Source organism: Crotalus tigris, unplaced genomic scaffold (genome assembly GCF_016545835.1).
Source record: "Crotalus tigris isolate CLP2741 ecotype Arizona unplaced genomic scaffold, ASM1654583v1 scf7180000018750.1061991, whole genome shotgun sequence".
NCBI lineage: Eukaryota > Metazoa > Chordata > Lepidosauria > Squamata > Viperidae > Crotalus > Crotalus tigris.
Window position 1 is genome coordinate 168399 of NW_024097182.1, and position 19760 is coordinate 188158.

General features: G+C 36.9%; 1 protein-coding gene across 1 annotated transcript in view; it reads right to left on the reverse strand.

The window, feature by feature from the left end:
- The window catches only part of LOC120313635 (protein eyes shut homolog), a 304352-nt gene that overhangs the window by 1871 nt on the left and 282721 nt on the right, over positions 1-19760 (reverse strand). The window contains exon 12 of the mRNA XM_039355733.1: positions 1318-1538. Within this exon, the coding sequence (XP_039211667.1) occupies positions 1318-1538 (221 nt within the window). The remainder of the gene's footprint in view (positions 1-1317; positions 1539-19760) is intronic.

Consider the following 19760-nt stretch of genomic DNA (forward strand, 5'->3'; position numbering starts at 1 on the left):
CTTCCCACAGCTTCAGCCTTGTTATTTGAAATATCCCCTCTTACGCATGAAAGGTGGCTGGGTGACTTCAGGCCAGTCACTCTCAATCAGCCCAACTCACATCACAGGGTTGTTGTGTTGTGGGGATAATAGAAGGAGGAAGTAATAGTAGATATGATAGCCACCTTGATTTCTTTATCATCATCATAATAAAGGCAGGAAATCAATCAATCAATCAATCAATCAATCAATATTTTTTGTTAGTTCCTAAACAGAGATAGGAAGCCTGTTAATCCCAAGATAATAAAATCATTAGAATCAAAATATGTTCCCCAAACTACTTTCTAACTTCTCAGAAAATACAAGTAGTCCTCGATTTACAACAATTCATTTAATGACAGTTCAAAGTTACAACGGCACTGAAAAAAGTGACTTACGACCGTTTTTCACACTTACGACCTTTGTAGCATCCTCATGATCATGTGATCAAAATTCAGATGATTGGCAACTGACTCATGGCCATTGCTGTGTCCCAAGATCATGTGGTCTCCTTTTGTGACCTTCTGCCAAACAAAGTCAGTGGGGAAGCTGGATTCACTTAACAACTGTCTTACTAACTTATCAACTGTGGTGATTCACTTAACACCTGTGGCAAGAGAGATCGTAAAATGGAGCAAAACTCACTTAACAAATGTTTCATTTAAGAACAGAAATTTTGGGCTCAATTGTGGTTGTGAGTCGAGGACAACCTGTACTGTTTGCTGTATACCACTTTTTTTTTTCAACTCAACAATATATAGTATATGGCTATAAGGCAAATACTTAGGTTAAAATTGTATAATCAGACACATTTACTCCATGTATACTTCTTAACGAGATTCAAAAAGGAGACAGAATCTTCCAAAATAACAAATTAACATGCTTTCTTTTCATGCGGACACACACAATTTTCCTCTGCATTCATGTACAAATTCTGTCATAGAATAAGATTTAGTAAACAAAGTAAGCCAGAGGCAGTTGTGTCAGACATGCATAAGAATAATGAACCAAGCTCTATTAAAAATTATATAATCCAAAATCTTTTAAAAATCTTATAAACTCCTATAATGATGTTTACATAATATTCTACACTTTGCTCTCTGTTACAGATGCTTTCAGTTTTAGAAGTAGAAGGGACAACATGTGTATTTGCAGTATGATATAGACAGTTTTGACCTGAGTATTTTGTGTGTTTGTATTTGTGTATTAATACAAATAATAATATATAAAGACCTACATCTTAGGAATTAATCTGAAAAATAGGTGAACCAAAATGGGTGCCAAAAGAGAAACATTTACCTTTTTCACAGAAACGCCCAGTGAAATGAAGAGCGCAATCGCACCGAAATGAGGCCACACCATCAGGAAGATTAATTTGGTGGCAACTTCCTCCATTATGACACAAGCCCTCTTGGCAGACTGAGAATAAAGCTGGCAGAGCAGTTGATGTCAAAACTGCCTTGACTGAATCAGGGCTAGGACCCAAGAGAGCTGCTGCATTCTTTTCATAGGCAGGAAATCTGTGATTCGGAGAAAGAATTTTATGTTTTATTTTATTAGATTTTTTATTCTCCCTCTCATGTTCAGGAAATCTAGGCACTATAAAGGAAGACAACCCTAACATAAAATAATGAAACAAATAATAGTATGTTAGAAAAACTCAGTATCAACTGCTGGGAATAAGGCTCCTGAAACATCCCTTATTCCAGGGATGGATAACATGGAAATCTCAGATTGTGACTCCTATTATTCTACCATTGATCTGTTTGAATGGTCTGATGTTAACAAGAATTCAACAACATTGGAGGAACTTACATAGCTTGTTACCAGTTTACAGGAAGTATGGAATTGGATCTGTGCCCTGTTTTTTTTTTTTAATTCAAAGCCTATTTTAAAAATACATGTAATCCTCAACTTATGATAAGTTGTTCAGTGACCATCTGAAGTTCTTCCAGACATATTTCAGGAGTATTGACATCCCAGATTCACCCCCAGCAGTCACATGACCATATTTTATGACAGTTGTGCCAAAACCAGCATTTACTTCCACTTTTCAGCAAAACTGCGTCAATAGAGAACTATTGGTTCACTTAATGACTGCTGTAAAAAAAAGTCATAAGTGACAGAGAGAGAGAGAGAGAGAGAGAGAGAGAGAGAGAGAGGGCGTAAAGAGAAGGTCTTGGAAAAAACAGAGCTGAGTATGCTGAAACATTAGCAATGATAGAGTTGAAGGTAAGAAGGATGGGCTGGTATCATCCAGGCTGTACAAAGGAGGAAGGAAGATAGACTGTGTCCTTCTTGCCCTATCAAATCACCTTGGAATCCCTCCAGATTTTGCTTTAGGTGAAACACAGCTCAACCCAACAAGGCGAGATTGAGCCGAGGTGGCGCAGCAGTTAGAGTGCAGTACTGCAGGCCACTTTAACTGACTGTGTTCAGCAGGTCAGCGGTTCAAATCTCACCGGCTCAAGGTTGACTCAGCCTTCCATCCTTCCGAGGTAGGTAAAATGAGGACCCAGATTGTTGGGGGCAATGTAAATATATATATATATATATATATATATATATATATATATATATATATATATATATATATATATACATTGCTTACTGGTGTACACCGCTTAGAGAGTGCTTGCACTTAAAGCAGTATATAAGTCTCATAAATAAATAAATAAATAAATAAAAGGCAGGTTTTCTTTTTTTCTGATCTGTGGCCCACCTGAAATAGCTTGGCCAAGCATCTTCAGAACACGTTTGTTTGTTTCTTTGGGGCTCACAATAAATCATTTTCCATGTTGTGTGTCTCTTCCTCCACTTCCAGTATTACTTAATAACAAAAGCCCTGCTGGATTCAATGGGACTTATTGTTCAGCAAAGACCAGGGCTATCAAGTACTAGCATTCAATGGTCCCCATTTTCCAAGATTTAGGTTTTCTATTACGTCTGAAGTGCAGTTCCTCCCTAAGTGTCCATTCATTGTTTATGCACACAAAATCATTTGTATTTGATTATAAAAATATTATAGAACATGGAATCCAGGAATGCGCTCGTTCTGAGCTGGTCTTATCAAACCAAAAACACATGAACACCAACAGTTGTCTTCAGGAGTTTCAGGCACTGAATAAACCTGCACAAGTATATAGTGGTTTCAATGTTTATTTACCTTAAAGGCCAGAGACATTGCTTTCATTCTATGAAGTGATGTTTTGTTACATACTCTGGAGAAAGCCTCTCTGTGATGAAGAACCAGTGGCCATTTAGCACAATAATGAGCAGCTATTAGAGATACAAAACCATTCATCTATACCTTTCTTTGCCTATTCATGTTTAGCGGGCAGTATGCCCCACTGAATACATCCTCACAGACGTACATGGGATTGTTAATGTAAAGCAGCGATAGACAATAACTCCTGATTCATTTAAAACATGCTCTACCTTTCTGGTGGAAATTCAGAGGGGCTCATAAAATCCCAAGACATCACAAAAATGAAGAAGAAAGGAATGGTAATTAAAATAAAACCCAGGAAGCAGCCATTTCAAATGCTGCTAAATCTAGAGCTACACAATTTAATGCTTCGTTTAAATCTATCTATTATCTATTATTCTTCCTCCTCTTCCTCCTTCTCCTCTGATGAATGGGGATTTGAACCGAATCTTTGTTTCAAAAAGACCTCTTGCTACTAGGTTTTCTTTTTCTTTTTTGCAGACTAGTAAATTGGGAAGGATGCTTAAACCAAATCAACCCCAACACTGGCATCCTCCATCTCTTCCACTAAGAAATAACCTAGTTCCACCTTAGGCACAAAGTGCACTGCAACCTGCACTGTAACTTCATGAGAAATTCAAAAGAAATCCTTAAACACCCTGAGCACAATATTACAACGCGGAAGAAGTACTTTTGAGAATTTGCAAACTAGATTTCAACAGAGAATTATTACCCAACATTTTGGTAGTCTAAGGGGACAGCTTAGTTCTAGCAGTGGCGGCTACTTACAAATTCAGACTGATGTGAGGTTTAGGAGGCTCCAAAGAAAGCAACATTAACCCATTCCATTCCCATTTTCTGCACCTTAATAGAGTAAAATTTACTTTCTCAATCCTGTTGTGGAGAATGCAATTGAGGTTAGCTTGAGCAGAAGAGAAATTCTAGCTTCCCTTCATTTGACTAATGCATGTCTCAACTGCACCTTATGGCCCACCTGTTCTCAGAGCCTTCCTTTCAAAGGTTGCCCCACTGCTGGTTATGTTAGTCTCCTTTCCATCACTCCCTTTGGTTTGCTGTGGAGAAAATGTTCCTGCAAACTCATTAATGGAGCAAACATCTGCAACTAAATAGCATTCATGCCAACAGCTATGAATAAGTAATACTCCTGACTCCAAACAGTTTAACTAAAACACTTATTTAAATAAAGAGCTCAGAAACATTTAAAAGTCATTTAGTAATTGAGGTGTTAGAAGCTTCAGCAAGGCACCAGGAAAAAAAAATCTATCAGACAAGCTTGATTTGACTTTAAGCAAGATAAAAAAAATTAGCCTGTGAAGGATTTCTTCTCTTGTCTTATCCTTCTTGACTGGCGTTTGGGGGAGAGGGGAAGCAGGGCACTTCTCTGCAGTGCTAAAGTAATGTTGTTCAGTTGCCTCAAGGACTCCATAAAAAGGCTTATTTGTTAGAAAGAGAGAGAAAAATGATGGCATGTATTGTTGGGATTAGCGCTTGGCAAAGAAATGTTTCCTTAATTGTTATTATTTTTTTCTTCTGCTAGTTCTAATTCAGTTGAGTGAAAGAGAATTTCAGATTAATTGTTGTGGCTGGAGCATGGTGTCCTTGCCCTTAATAAAAAACTGACCAAGAGGAAGGAACATGTTTTTCATTATTTAATATAATTGCTCCAGCAATCCACACTCAGTTTTATTCCTCACCTTGCAGTTATAGCTAAGGATGGCATCATAGGTGGCACAATGGTTGGAATGCAGTATTGTAGGCTAACTCTGCCCACAGCCTGGAGTTCGATCCTGACCGGCTCAAGGTTGACTCAGCCTTCCATCATTACAAGGTCGGTAAAATGAAGACCCAGATTGCTGGAGGCAATAGGCTGACTCTGTAAACTGCTCAGAGAGAGCGGTAAAGCACTATGAAGCGGTATGTAAGTCTAAGTGGTATTGCTATTTTTGTAGCAATGTGACTATTGGTAGTCAGGGGATAGACCTGCTTTGATATGGAACGGAGAGAATATCTCTTCCAGGAAAAAGGCAGAAAAATCATCTGATTTCTCTGCCTAGAAAACAGGTGAAGAAATCTAAAAAGGTGTTTGAATTCAGCTCTCACTTCAATATAGGGGAGTGGTGGCAAACCACTCGAATCCTTCTCTGTGGGCATACGTGCTGTTGCCCCAGTCTTGCCTCCCCTATGACCCCCTCCTCACCAACAGCCCCCCTGGAGGAGAGTCGCCCCCAAGTGTGGCCCATGCGTGGCCCATGCATTGCATGGCCCATGCAGCCATGCAGTGCAGCCAAGGACATGGCAGCCAGGCAGTGTAGACAAGACTCTGCCCTCACGCCCCATCACGCACAGTTGATACTGCAGGGCACGGGCAGAGGGCGTGACTACCATGGTGTTGCTGGTGATCTGCAGCGGGCCCTGGAGGCGGTGAGTGGCCCTGCGGGCAGGCGGGCTGGGGGCAGAGTGGGGGTGGGCCAGGGGCTGGAGCGGGGTCAGTTTTTGGGCACTCGGTCTCTAAAAGGTTCGCCATCACTGATATAGGGTATGTCCCATTGGCTCAACCTTTCAGAGATACTTCCTTACTAGATTGCTCAATACCTTCAACAATGACAGAACTTCTAATGTGCTGCTTTCACTAGAAAAGTTGGAATACATTTAGAGATGGATCTGCCTTGAAAATAACCCAAGTGAACTGTATAGCAGCACAGGAAATGTTTTATGATATTTTGTATAATGTAATAAACTGCTTTTACGGTATGCTTTATAAAATTTATCAAATTTCAATTCCATGGGAGTCATGGATCCTACATTTGGATGCATTCTGTAAGTTAGTCCATTTGCGATATCTTGGTTCAAAAAATTGTTGCCCTACGTTGACCATCTCACCCAGTTAAAGGTAATGGGAACAACAGTTTTAATGGTGTATAGATATTTGGACCATATGTTTGTCTGTGCCTGTCTATATGATTGAGTGTGCCTCTTGGCAACTGTCTGAAGAAGTCTATGCAGTTTTCTTAACAAAAGTTATTGCCTGATTCTTAGAGCTGAGAGAGAATGTCTGACCCAAAGTCATCCAGGCAGTTTTCATGCCTAAGGTTGAACTAGAACTCACAGTTTCACAGTTTCTTAACCTAGACCAAACTGGCTCTCTATCTATGCACAACTTGAGGTTTTTGTCTGTATGCCTTCAAGTCAGTCTTGGATTAGTCTTTGCAGCTTTCTTGACAAGAGTTTTGAAAATGGTTTGCTGTTGCCTTTTTCCAGGGGGTCGAGAAGTAGCAACTCTTCAGAGCCATCCATCCATTTTGTGCCTAAGGTGGAATTAGAATTCATGATCCCTCTAGCCTGGTGCCTTAATACTAGACTGGAGTTATAGTTTTATGTTGGGATAAAATATTTGTTGAAATTGGTCATGGTCAAAGTACAGAAAATAATTTCAGTGATCTCCAGAACATTGAAGGAATGGATCCTATTTAGTTTCTATTTATTTAAAAGACTTATATGACCACATACATCAGCACATGACTCTAAGCAGGTGACAAAGTTAAAAGAACATGAACATAATAAATAAAATAAACAACCATCATCAATAGTGCAATAATGTATTGCTGAAGTCTGATGTGAAATCCCTATCCCCATCCAACATATAAACCATCATACATTACTGAATATCATGGTTTGGGGAAACAGCCAAATCTTTAAGAATTTACAGAAGGCTATCAAAGTAAAGGCCATCTGGATTTTGTTCCAGAAAAAAGATCCTTCTGTCTTTTAAAATATTGAAATATTTCAATCTTCAGACCCATTTAAGTAGCAGGACATGGTATATATGGACTGATCTCAGAAAGTTAAGCAGGATCAAACTTGGTTAGAACACAGATGGGAGAACATGGGATAATTCTAGGGTTGTAGGTTTGACTAGGAAGCAGTAAATACAGGACAAAAGCAGGGAAACAGAGAAGACACATCTCCTGGATTCCATTGTATGGTACTGCTTCATAAAGAGACCCAGAGCATGTCCATTCTGCTTGAACATGCCTATTCAGACATATACTGAGCAATCCATGGGGTAACAGAACTCTTCACCTCTAGAGCAATCTATTTAATGCAAGCTTGAAAAGTCTAAATGCAATACAAGTTTCTTTTCTTTCAACACAAAAAAATGTATGGTATGTACTACTTTGAATTTAGCATAACCAATCAAAATTACACTAATGAAATATTAAATATAATGTAAACCATTAAATTGAAATCCATAATAATAATCCCAATTGTCATCCACTACTGCTCTCAGTCCAATATAACATGGAATTTGAACCCGGAGATTGTACCTGAGTTGTAGAGTTTGCGGTAGCTATTAAACATTTTTTCTAATACCTGCAGGACATATATCTTATCAGATACCTTGAATGAGTTCAACTGTCAGTCTGGCTGAAGTCTGACATTAATGTGCTTTGCAGCCAAACAGTCAAGGAAATCTAAAAATTACTAAAAAGGTCTTCTTTGAATTGTACCAATTTATAACATTGTTAGATTTTTCTGGAAATTTGTGAGCTGGTTGAGAGAACAGCAAAACCAAAACACCTGGTGTGGTGATCAACTGTTTGATGGCTAGAGGCATGGCATGGCAATGAATCCTGCAAAGCCAGTTAAACAAAGCCTGTTAAAACCAGCACATATACCCATGTAGTGTTTTTGGCCACATGAAAAGTTTGGTTTTCCACTGCTTTCGTCCTGTATGTACCACTTCCTAGTCAAACCTACAGCCCTATTATTATCTCATGTTCTCTGCACTCACCAAGTTTGATCCTGCTTAACTTTCTGAGATCAGTTCATATTTACCATATGCTGCTACTTAACTGGGTCTGAAAAATTGAAATATTTCAGTATTTTAAAAGATAGAAAGATATTCCCTACACACCAAATATTGTGGTCTTGTACATTATTTTTAAACACAGAAGTTGACTGTTCATCAAACACATTTGATTTGATTTGATTGAGACGTAGTGGGTGTTATTAGCACAACGCTACAGATTTAATATTGGTTATTTTGGGGGGCTTAGAATGAAGTGCAAAGCCAGTCCCTTTGGTTATTATATTATTTTGTATATCATGCCAACCCCAACAAGTGGTTAATTTAACAACCAAGTTAAGTATATTGTGCAAATTTAGCCCAAGAATCTGTGATGCTTGAGTTATAGCAAGCAATATTAAATAGCCTCAAACCTGTTTCATTTAAGCTGCTGAAATTTAAACTTCAGTATAAAATATTTGATGACTTTAACATCTCATTTCTTTATAAAAGTGACATACAACAGCTGTACCAGATAAAAAAGCAAAGTTCTGGCATTCTGCAGCCTCTCTAAGATTTGCTTACAGAATGAAAAAAGCTGCTTTATATCAAATTTGTAATCACAGGAACAGATGCTTGTAATCTATGTTTGTACCTGATGGAAATTTGGCTCCTGTAACCAGCACAAAATTTATGTAAGAAAACCTGGCACTTATTTCTACAGAGATTGGGAAGAAAATTAATGCTTGCTAAAGAAAATGTTGTTCAGCTAGCTAGATTACGGGAGGTTCATCAATCATCACCAATCTACTGATGCATCTAACAGTGCTGATCAGACCGATACAGTGTACAGACTTTTAGATTTAAAATATCAGACAAGAGAGTTCTGCTTCATGTAATGCCATGTAGAAAATTGAGGGCAAATATCTTTCATGTCCTTGAAACGGGCAGATAGATTATTGTTCTTCCAAAGATAGAAATGTGAGTGTTTAGAACAGATTGCCCAAAGCATATATTTTGCTGTCCAAGAATCAGATGTCTTCCTGAGCTACTGAGACTATAGAATTGAAGTGACTGTATTGTAAAGAGTTGGGCCCTCTTGAAGAGTTTTGGCAGTTCATCTGGTAGACTCCACACCCTATAACTGACATAAGAACTGGGCAACTATTTTGTCCTTTCAGGACAAATCATTCAGATAATTAAGCCAGTTAGGAGACCTCTTGAATTTTTCAGCAATAATTTAGCAACCCTTTGGGGAATTATATTCCTCTGTCTCTCTTTCTCTCACCCACATGCACACATCAGGAAAGTTAATAGAACAATGAGAGTTACACACATAGTTTTTGATGTGAGAGAACACAACAAAATAGTGACCAGCAGTCTTAAATTAGCAGCACAGAATGTTGCTCTGGTCAGCTCTTGTCATCTGCTTTTATAATCTCATTTTCCATAATACCCAAGATTCCCTAGAAAAAGTTAAAAAGCTATCTCTGATAGAAAAAAAGTTACGTCATTGTTATAGTTGGTTCTTTATCTAGGAAACTTAATTTTTTTTCTGGGAAGTATCTAGAAGTTTGAGGAGAATACTACAAGCAAAAGTCCTAAAAAATCATCTAATTATCCTTAAATCTATGCAGGTATTTTTTTTACCCCTCTATTTTACAGCTGAATTGTCATTCTGTTGAAGGATCAATAGACTATATTTCCACCTCTATCCCATTCAGATATTTTCTTTTACAGTACAGGATTTAGAGTTTAGCTAAGCTCCAGTAGTCCGTTTGAATAAGAAATGTCTGCATCTAATGGAGTTTGCATTATATGGGCAGCTTGTGATTTTCACAAAGTTGTACAACTGCAACCCTCAGCAACCTTAATCAATATAGGGAATGGCATGGAACTGCATTTCAGTAACTACTGGTGGATCCAAGATCCTCCAGCTTTTTGTATGCCCAGATACGGAAGATGGGGGGAAGATGGAGATCAGAGTAAAAAGTGAATAGTGGACTAAATATTATGGCTGTGTGGGGACTTGGATTTAATTCCAAAAAGGTACGTGGAGTTTCCTGGGGCACAGACTATATCAGGTGCCTACAATGCTTTAAAATAGTTAGGCTTTAATCAGATGCCATGTTTGTTGTCCAAAGCCTCAGTAGTGGAAATGAATTTGGAACTGCACTTCCCATTGTATGTAAAACAAAAAAAATAAGAGAAATTTTGGTTAAAAAATTTAGATATTATATTGTATTATTAACCAGTTGATGTAAAATCCTAGGATGAATTGTGATAAAGGGAATTGGGATTATTTAAAACTTGGAAACTATAAATATTAAACATTAAATTTAAATATTAATGGGAAGTTAAAAATTGGGAAAAACCTACCAGGACATTAATTGTCTAAAAGATTGAATGGTAAAATGATTAAGACATGTATAAACTAAAAATTATTGATAAATGTTAAAAAGGTATTTGTATTAAATCAATATAATAAGAATTGCATTAAGTTAAATATGAGACAGTAAATACTAAGGGAAAAGAGAGGAAATATTTCATGTACTAGTTCGTGATCTGTACTAAAGAAATCTGTATGTTATTGAATTAGGAACTAACCCAGCCGCCATGTTGCTTTTCAAATACTTAAATGTAAAACTGGAAAATCAATATTTTTTAAATAATAATAATAATAATAATCCCCAGTCAGTTACAAAATTTGCTGAGATTTCTGGGCTGGTTATCATTCTTTCAACAATAAAATGAGATCAATTCCTTTTTATTGTCTTCAGGTAAGAATAGGGTCACCAGAGATAGAGATAGGGTGGGGAGAGAACATTGTATGGATTTTTTTTCTGGCGTCCACACAAATCACATCAATTTTACTCAACTTTTTTTCCCCCTATAAACACAGGGATGATTCCATTCTTATTATGCAGGCCTGCCGATACAGTTCTTAAAAATTACATGTCCAATTCTTCCTGTTCGTGCTTTGAATTTACTATAGCAACCGTTGATAAATCTCACTATGTTTAATTTCTGCGTTTTTAAACCAGCAAACTTTGTTATGCTTTTTTCATTTTTTAAGTTTATTCTTTTTTTTTAATTGTTTTAGGTCATCATCCTATGCATACTTATCTGACAATGAGTCCCACTGACTTTCGATCAAGCTGACATTTCATATTTGTAACTTAGACAACTGAAGAAAACTCTGTATGGAAATTTTAATTAAAGCTTATGGTGGGAAAAAAAAACCCTTTCTTTTCCAACCATTTGTGCCAATCTGCAGAGAATAATCATTATCAGAATCCTTCATTTGGCTAATGAGCCATATAAGTGTGATCCCCACGGGTCAAATATAGCTTACTTTGTCATTCTTTTTGTCCTGTCTGCTACGGGACCAAAAAAAAAAAAAATAAATAAATTGTTCCAAGCCCTTTTTCACTGGACCAGAGCTTTACAATTCATTTGTTCCAAAGAACTGCTAATCGTGTTCATGGAACTGTAAGCTTACATGTCACTTTTTCAACAAGAGGGCAATCAGAACAATTTGTAACTTTCCACAGGGAGAGGAAAAGACGGAGACAGAAGGAAGCAACCATCAGCCACATCCTATAGACACTAGGTGGCTGTTTGTACCAAAATGTGATCTTTATATCGAAAGCAATTTGGTAAACTGGGAGTAGGCAAATCCTGGTAAGCATAATTCTTTACAAGGGATTTTTTTTAATACTTTAGAAGCTGAAGATTTGGTGGATTTTTAGGAACAAAAGTCACTGGAAGAAGAGAATCAAATTGGGGTTCCAAATTTAATTAGGGCTAAAAAAATCAGATGATTTGCTATGAGGGTAGCAAAGAGATACATACGTCTCTAATCCTTTGCTGGCATCTAATAATCATCCAGAGTTTTCTATCTCAGAATAGCTAACCCTAAAATTAGTTGAAGCATGAGTGTGAGAACACAAAAGAATGTAGGGAGAGAAATATTTCTACACTATCTCAATAGCAATTTTTCATGTAGAGATTCCAGATCCAGAACATGTTTTTCACTCCACATTTCAATGCATTTGGCTGAATATGGTAAGCATTAATGACCAAAGCAATATTTTTTTCACTAATTGCCAAGGAAGAAGAGGTCTGGAGGTGTACTTTCTAGTTCTGGCCAACTGTGCTGAACAATGTCGCTATTTATGAAAGAGAAAGGAATTTGATTGATAGGATGAAAAATGTGATGAAAAATGACTGGAAGCCTCTAGCAATAACAGAACATTTAGATAAATTCTGATAAATGTAGAGGAGTTTTAAAAGTTACTACAACCTGTGGAGGAGAATATATAATAAATAAGAAGTTGCTTTTACAGCTAGTCCTCAACTTACGACCTCAGTTATACCCAGAATTTCTGTTGCTAAGCAAATTAAGTTAACTGAGTTTTGCCCCATTTTATGAACTTTCTTGCCACAGTTGTTAAATGAATCACTGCAGTTGTTAAGCTAGTAATCCCATTGTTAAGTGAATCTTAACAATAGACTTTGTTTGTCAGAAGGTGGCAAAAGGTGACCACAAGACCCTGGGACACTGCAACTGTCATAAATAAGAGTCAGTTGCCAAGTGCACAAATTCTGATCATGTTACCATGGGGATTGCTGTCGTAAGTCTGAACAAATCACTTTGAACAGTCACTAAATAAATGATTGTAAGTTGAGAACTACCTGCAATGTCAAGCCAAGCAGGAAAGTGAAGGCTACAGTATATTTCTCTGTCAACTCAAAGGAACTCTGTGTAGGTCTCCAATTGGTTATCATGTGACTTCTGGGTGAAAAACATTCACCACAGACTCAATATTAGAGTTTAATGATCAAAGACATTTCATGCATGAGATGTCGGGCTCCCCTTTTAAATAGTCTGAAAAAGAATATACAACCAGCTTAAATCTGAGGTGGCAAACTGTTTAGAACTGATGAAAAACTTCATAAATACTTCTCTGAATAGCTGCCCACCTTTTCCTAACCCTTGATAGTTCGTTGTTGGAATGTATTTCTGTGCAACAACTACAGTAGTATTCAGCCAGTAGATGGCAGTATTTACAAGTTTGGTATATACTCTATGCTCTTTTATTCTGACTAGAGTTTCCTGTTACAGATATATAGTTGGGTAGTAAAGCATATGGTGTTTGTACTCTTTGTTTGCTCTGTGTGGTGCTTTATATTAAGGTGACCAACTGTCCTCCTTTAGGGAGGACAATCCTCCTTTTGTAATTTCTGTCCTCCCTGGAAAAGTGTCCTCCTACATGTCCTCCTTTTCAATATTTGAAGACTAATCTGCAGGGCTTTTTTTTTCCCCTCATAAAACGCTCAGAACGGTGTTCTGGCACCTTTTTTTTGATGGCTTTTTTCAACTTTTGCATGAGCTGTGCTACTCCCCCTATTGGCTTTCAAAAGCCAATAGGAATTGCTGTTGAGTGCGCCAAAACACCCGGCCGGCAAACTTTGCACATGCAGGTTGTCTGCAGTGAAGGCAAATTGGCAGGAACCTTGCACCCCTCCCTGTTACCTATCTATACCATCTCCTAGTTAGTCCCGAAGATACCTGGAGGAGACTAACTTCCATTTAGGGATGGAAAAATCAAAAAAGAGGAAATGCCATTTCAATGATAAATTGAATAAGGAATTTCCATTCATCACATCAAAGAAGGACAACATTGTTTTCTACAATATTTGCAGCGGAGAATTTTGTATTGCAGTTGGGGGCTGAGCAGCTATTACGAAACACTTGACCACCAAGAAACATAAGCAATCATCAGATACATCTGCTTCCAATTGTAAAGTAACAAGTTTTTTTAAAACTTCAAAGTATTCTGAAGATGAAAAATAGTTAGCTGCAATGGAGGGAACATTTGCATTCCATACCATATCATAATTCACAATCAAAGTTTTTGTAGTATGGATCGTACAACTAAATTATTGAAAAAGTTTCACGATGCTAAATTTTCATGCGCCAGGACAAAATGTGAGGCTATTATTACATCAGTATTTAAAAATTACTGTGACAAAATACTTACAGAAGACTTGGAAACTGCAGCATTTGTAACTGTTTTATCTGATGCATCCAATCATAGTGAAACTAAATTGTATCCAATACTAGTAAGATATTTTAATGTTACCAAGAGCATTCAAGTAAAAATTTTAAATTTAGAATCCATTGAGGGCGAAACTGCTGAAATTTTGTCAAACCATCTATACAGAGTAATAAATGAAAACAATTTGAAATCCAAAGTTGTTGCACTAACAGCTGATAATACAAACACAAATTTTGGTGGGCGAAGATGCAAAGGGGTGAATAATGTGTATGTAAAGTTACAAGATTTACTCCAAAAGAAAATACTAGGAATAGGTTGTAATGCACATATTTTGTCAAATGCAATCAACATGGCGTCATGTACCATGCCAATTGATGTAGAAGTAATAACTACAATTTATTTGTATTTTAGTCGTTTTACGGTTCGTGTGGCTACTTTAAAACAATTTTGTGAAGAAGTGAATATTCAATACAAAAAACTTTTAGGATATTCAAAAGTTAGATGGCTTGCTCTAACACCTGCTATAGAGCATGTTCCACAATTATTTGAGCCTCTCTGTTCCTATTTTTAAAGTTTAGACAAATGTCATAAAATCCTGGAATCGTTTTTCAATAATGAAATATCTGAGATATTAATGTATTTTGTACATAATCAAGCATCTATTTTTCACAAGACGATTCAAAAGATTGAAGGTGAATACATTTCAGCTACAGAAGTTAGTCTTATTTTGAATGACTTTATCCTTCAATATAAAACTTGATTTGAAGAAAAATTTCTTCCTTTAGTTATAAAAAGAAAATTGTCAGAGGAATCAAATCCGGGCATAACGTAAAAGTTTATCAAAGAAGTGCAGATTTTTTACCAAACATGTTTTCAATATATCGAAGAATGGTCTGAAACAAACATCACAGGAAATAACAGTTTTCAATGGTGTTTTTTGACTTCATCGCAAGTATATTGGACAGATATTGAATCTTGTGTTGAGTTTTTATCTAAAGAAATGCCAGACATTAAAATAGACGACAATTGTCTCTTTGAAGAAATTAGAAGACTGAATGTATTTTTAAATTCTGAAAAATTAATACAATGGGAAAATAAACACATTGAAATTGATAAAAGATGGGTGGAAATATTCAGCCATTTCAAAAATGAACATATTCCATGTGAAAATTTATTTATTCTTGTTCAATTTACGTTGTGCTGTCCTGGAACTAATGCAGCAGTTGAAAAGGTTTTTTCAATTGCTAATGATTTTGGGAAAAGTGAGAAATTGATATTGAATGTTGATACTCTAGCTGCAGCACTTGCCGTAAAATTCAATATGAAGGATATTTCTTGTTCAGATATTTCCAATATATTGTTAGAAGATGATACATTAGCAAAAAATATTTATTCAATGGAAAAGTACTCATTTAAATAATACTTAATAGGCATGTAAGCATAATTACAATATAAAATGTTATTGTTACAAATGTTTTTTATTATGCATTTATCATATTATAGTGTATTCTGTATTATTGTTGCAATGAATAAAATGTTTCTTTTATTTACAATATTTTTTTCTTCAATTTATTTGTGTCCTCCTTTTCATTATAAAAAAGTTGGTCACCTTATTTATATAAACAAAATTTCTAACATTTGTGCATATGAACCAATTGCTACAGCTAGATGGCATAGCTGATGGATAAAAAAAAGGTAGAGAGGATGATTTTGCAGCTTCTCTTTAGCTAGAAATGAATTTATTTGAAGGGAGATGACATTTGGCTGGCTTCATATATTGTGGCAAGCCATGTTTATTTCATTTTCTGGTTTCAGATATTATAGTAAACCATAAACATAGTCAGCAAACAACAGTAGCTTGATTCATATTGAGTCAAAAAACAAAACAAAACAAAAAACTATTATTAATGAAGGAGAATATTTGTAGCTCACGGTTGAAATGAGGGGTCCTTGGTGCTCTCTGAGCTTGCTTGTTTTCTTGCAGATGTTTCATTACCCTAACTAGGTAATATCATCAGTGCTAGTAGGAGTGCTGTTTGCTGTTAGTTTATACCCAGGCAACTTCATCATAAAGTCCCTGACCTCTCAACCCAATGCAATACAACCAACACAAATCCTAAAAAGAATTACACTGCCATACCTCAAGAATATCTCAGAAACTGCAAATAGACTACTACAACCACATGGAATCAGCATAGCACATAAGTCAACTAAAGCCCTTCAAAACATTCTAAGCAAACTAAGACTCAGCAACCCCAGAAGAAAAAACAGGAGTCATCTACAATATACCGTGTAAGAACTGCAACAACAACAATGTAGGACAAACAGGCAGAAAACTGGCAGAACACATCTACAAACACTAACAGGCAGTCAAAAGGCATGACGAAAATTCTTTAATTTCACAACTTATAGACCGATTTAACCATAGTTTCAATTGGAAAAATGTGACAATCATAGATCAGGCCAAATCCAAAACTGCCAGGCAAGACACCGGAATACAAACAGACAGCAAACAGCACTCCTTACTAGCAATTTTGTATTTTCCCGGATTAAAATAGGGCTCAGAATGCTAACACTTAAGACTGCAGCATACCTGATAATGAAATAATTTTAATAATGAATCAAAAATGGAACACATCTATTTAAGGCTACAATTTGCTTAATTCCAGCAACTTGTTTCATATCATTCCCTTTAAGGCAATCTGCCAACTGATCAACTGATGTTGCATTTAATATTCCTTGGCTTATCTCTTCAAATATGGCTACCCAAGATGAGACTTCTGCTGAGAACACTGCTTGTCATCTGCTCATAAGAAAAGAAAGGAATGATCAGCTGACCCCATTTTACACCCATTCTTACAAGAACCTCACCAAGCCATGGATTGGTTTTCTTAACTCAGGGACCATTTAAAGAACAAAAAAATAATGAACAGTCATTGGGCCTGACCTTTACATATCCTTCCTTCCTTCCTTCCTTCCTTCCTTCCTTCCTTCCTTACTTACTTACTTAGCTTCATTTTAAGATAGATATGCTTTATATTTAATATGAAGTTAATATTTCATCTTCTTCCTCACTGTATTGTAAAGATCTATTTCCTTTTTATTAGCATTTTTAGTTAGGTAATGTACCAGAAGACCTTTGTATTCAATAGTAAGGAAGGGATCTCTGCACTGATAATTCATACCATATACCGTAATACAGTCTCATTCTACCAGCCTGAACTTCACAAATGAAGTAGGGAAAGAAAAAACACATGAGGTTCTTCTAGATCAGGGGTATCAAACTGCTGGCCCGCGGGCTGGTTGCATCATGTGGAGGCTGCGCCCACTCCAGCTCTGGCAATGCAAAAAAAGTCACGATATATCACGACACGTCACTTGATGCGGTGAGTTTGAAACCCATGTTCTAGATGGTTCCTTAATATTCCCACCAGAACCATGACTTGATAAGGAGTCAATCCTTTAAATTATGAATAGCTCAAGGGCAGCTTCCACTCCCCCAGCCTGCAACAAGAGAGTAAATATATCTATGCATATGGTAAATAGGAATTGTACTGGATGTACAGAATTGAATTGCTCAATTGGATTCCATAAAATGTAATTCTCTTTCAACAGCCACAAGGATCTTCTGGGACAATGTACTATTTGCACAGGGAAAGAATGCTTCATTTTATCTCCCCATCTGTTTCAAGATTATTGAAATCAATTGAGAGGAATCTCAGGAGAAGTTTTTCTCCTGTGAGTATAAGAATGAATGTGCCATAATATGGCCTATGCATGTCATTAGATGCCTTTACACCAAGATGCGGCTACCAGAGCTGGGCTGCAAAAATCCAGCAGATAGGAAATGCAAATTATTTTCCCTATTTAGAGGTCTTATGGAGTTTTGCGCCATATTTCAGTGGTATAGCATGTGCTTTTACTCTTAAATTCATTCCTTTTTCATCCTTTTGTTGTCTTCTCTTTGCCAACAGTTCAGCCAAAGACTTGGCCATAGTTGGTGAAATATTTCCGGAGAAAATAGCCTAACAGTTCAAGTGATTTAAACAGCATAGGTTTGCTTAAACAAATCACAGGAGTGCTATGTCCACCGTATTTATCGCCTCTTTGGCTTTCTAATAACAAGCTCATAGCCCTTCATAATACTTAGATAATCGTATGTACAAATAGATTTAAAAAAAATATGTTTGGATCCTAGGCCTCTTGACAGGTTTGTAAAACCCAGAACAAAGGGAAGAAAATCAGAGATTTATTCCTCCAAAAAGCTTTATGTTAACATATTCAGGCTGCAGGGGGCAGTGGAATACCGTATTTTTAAATTACAGTTGTATCACACTGGGAAAACAAAATTTGGAGTATGGTGGATTACAGATATAGGGAGTGGGGGAGGAAAATGACCATTTGCCTAATTTGAAAACAGCGATCTTGAGAAACTAAGAAAAAAATATTTGCATGCAAGGTGTTGATAGTTTTCACCTTTCGTTTCAAAAAAGCATCATGTACTTATTTATCAATACAGAAGCCACAGGACCAGATTTGTTGGCAGAAATGTTTTCTTCAATGTAGCAATGAAAATCCCCCAAAGGTCACTTTTTATCCCTACTACATGACTCAGCCCTTCTCTAGCAAACAACGAGCTACAAACGCGGGATTCCCAAATGAACCCACCCCATAGGCAAATGAAAGCCTCCAAAGAAAGCATCTTCGCATTTCTGCATTGTTTGTGGAGGAGAAGGTTTGCTTCTTCTGAGGGATGGGGGGAGGGGGACTAGCACTGTTTGGCTCATAGTATTCTCTAAATTTCAAGATCACCAAACCGGAGACAGTTTCAAGCTGCTTGTTGGAAGAGGTGGAGATGCCGGTGCTGTGGAAATGCTCACTGGGCTCTTACCATGTGTGGGACAGAAATGGATTGTCTCCCAACATACTCACAGCTGCACACACAAAGACACCCACTTTCTAGTCTTCCTCTCCAAAATGAAAGATATTAGTGAAACGGGCTTGTTAAAAACTATAGTGCTATACATTTTAGGAAATCCCGTATTTTTTTTAAAAAAATGCTAAGAGAAATCTAACTGATTTCAATGAATCCATTCATGCCATTAGGTCAAAGTAAGTGGCAACGTAGGCTGACATTGGGTGATCTTGAGAATGCTGAGCAAGATCCGACTAGGTGAGTGCTTGGATTGGAGCTTACTAGGCTGTAGACCCTACTGAGAAGTTTGGGGGGGGGAGGGAGAAAACCAATAAAGGCAACAGTGAACATTTCTCTACTGCGGTCAGGAGAACTACATGGAAGCGTCCTACAGCCACCAGAAATATACTACTTTATAAGACCATTTCTTGACGCAAAGATTTTATTATACTATAATCTGGAGTTTCTTCATTTGAAAGAATAATTTGATCTTATCTTATTTCTCAAAGCAATGTTATCACCTATTCACAACCTTTCAGTTCTTGTATTTCCTGGATCCGGAAGCAAGGAAACTGTGGAGTTTAAGCAAGACCTTGGACATTTCTTCTTGGTCCTCCTGTTCTAAAAGAAGCTGGGACAAGAGGGCTTATGGTATAAAGGGCTGACTTAGCAGGTCCTTCCCTTTTGGTTCCTGGTCATGTAACCCTCAGAAACTGGTAGAGCAACCAACAGCAAGCTTTAAAAGAC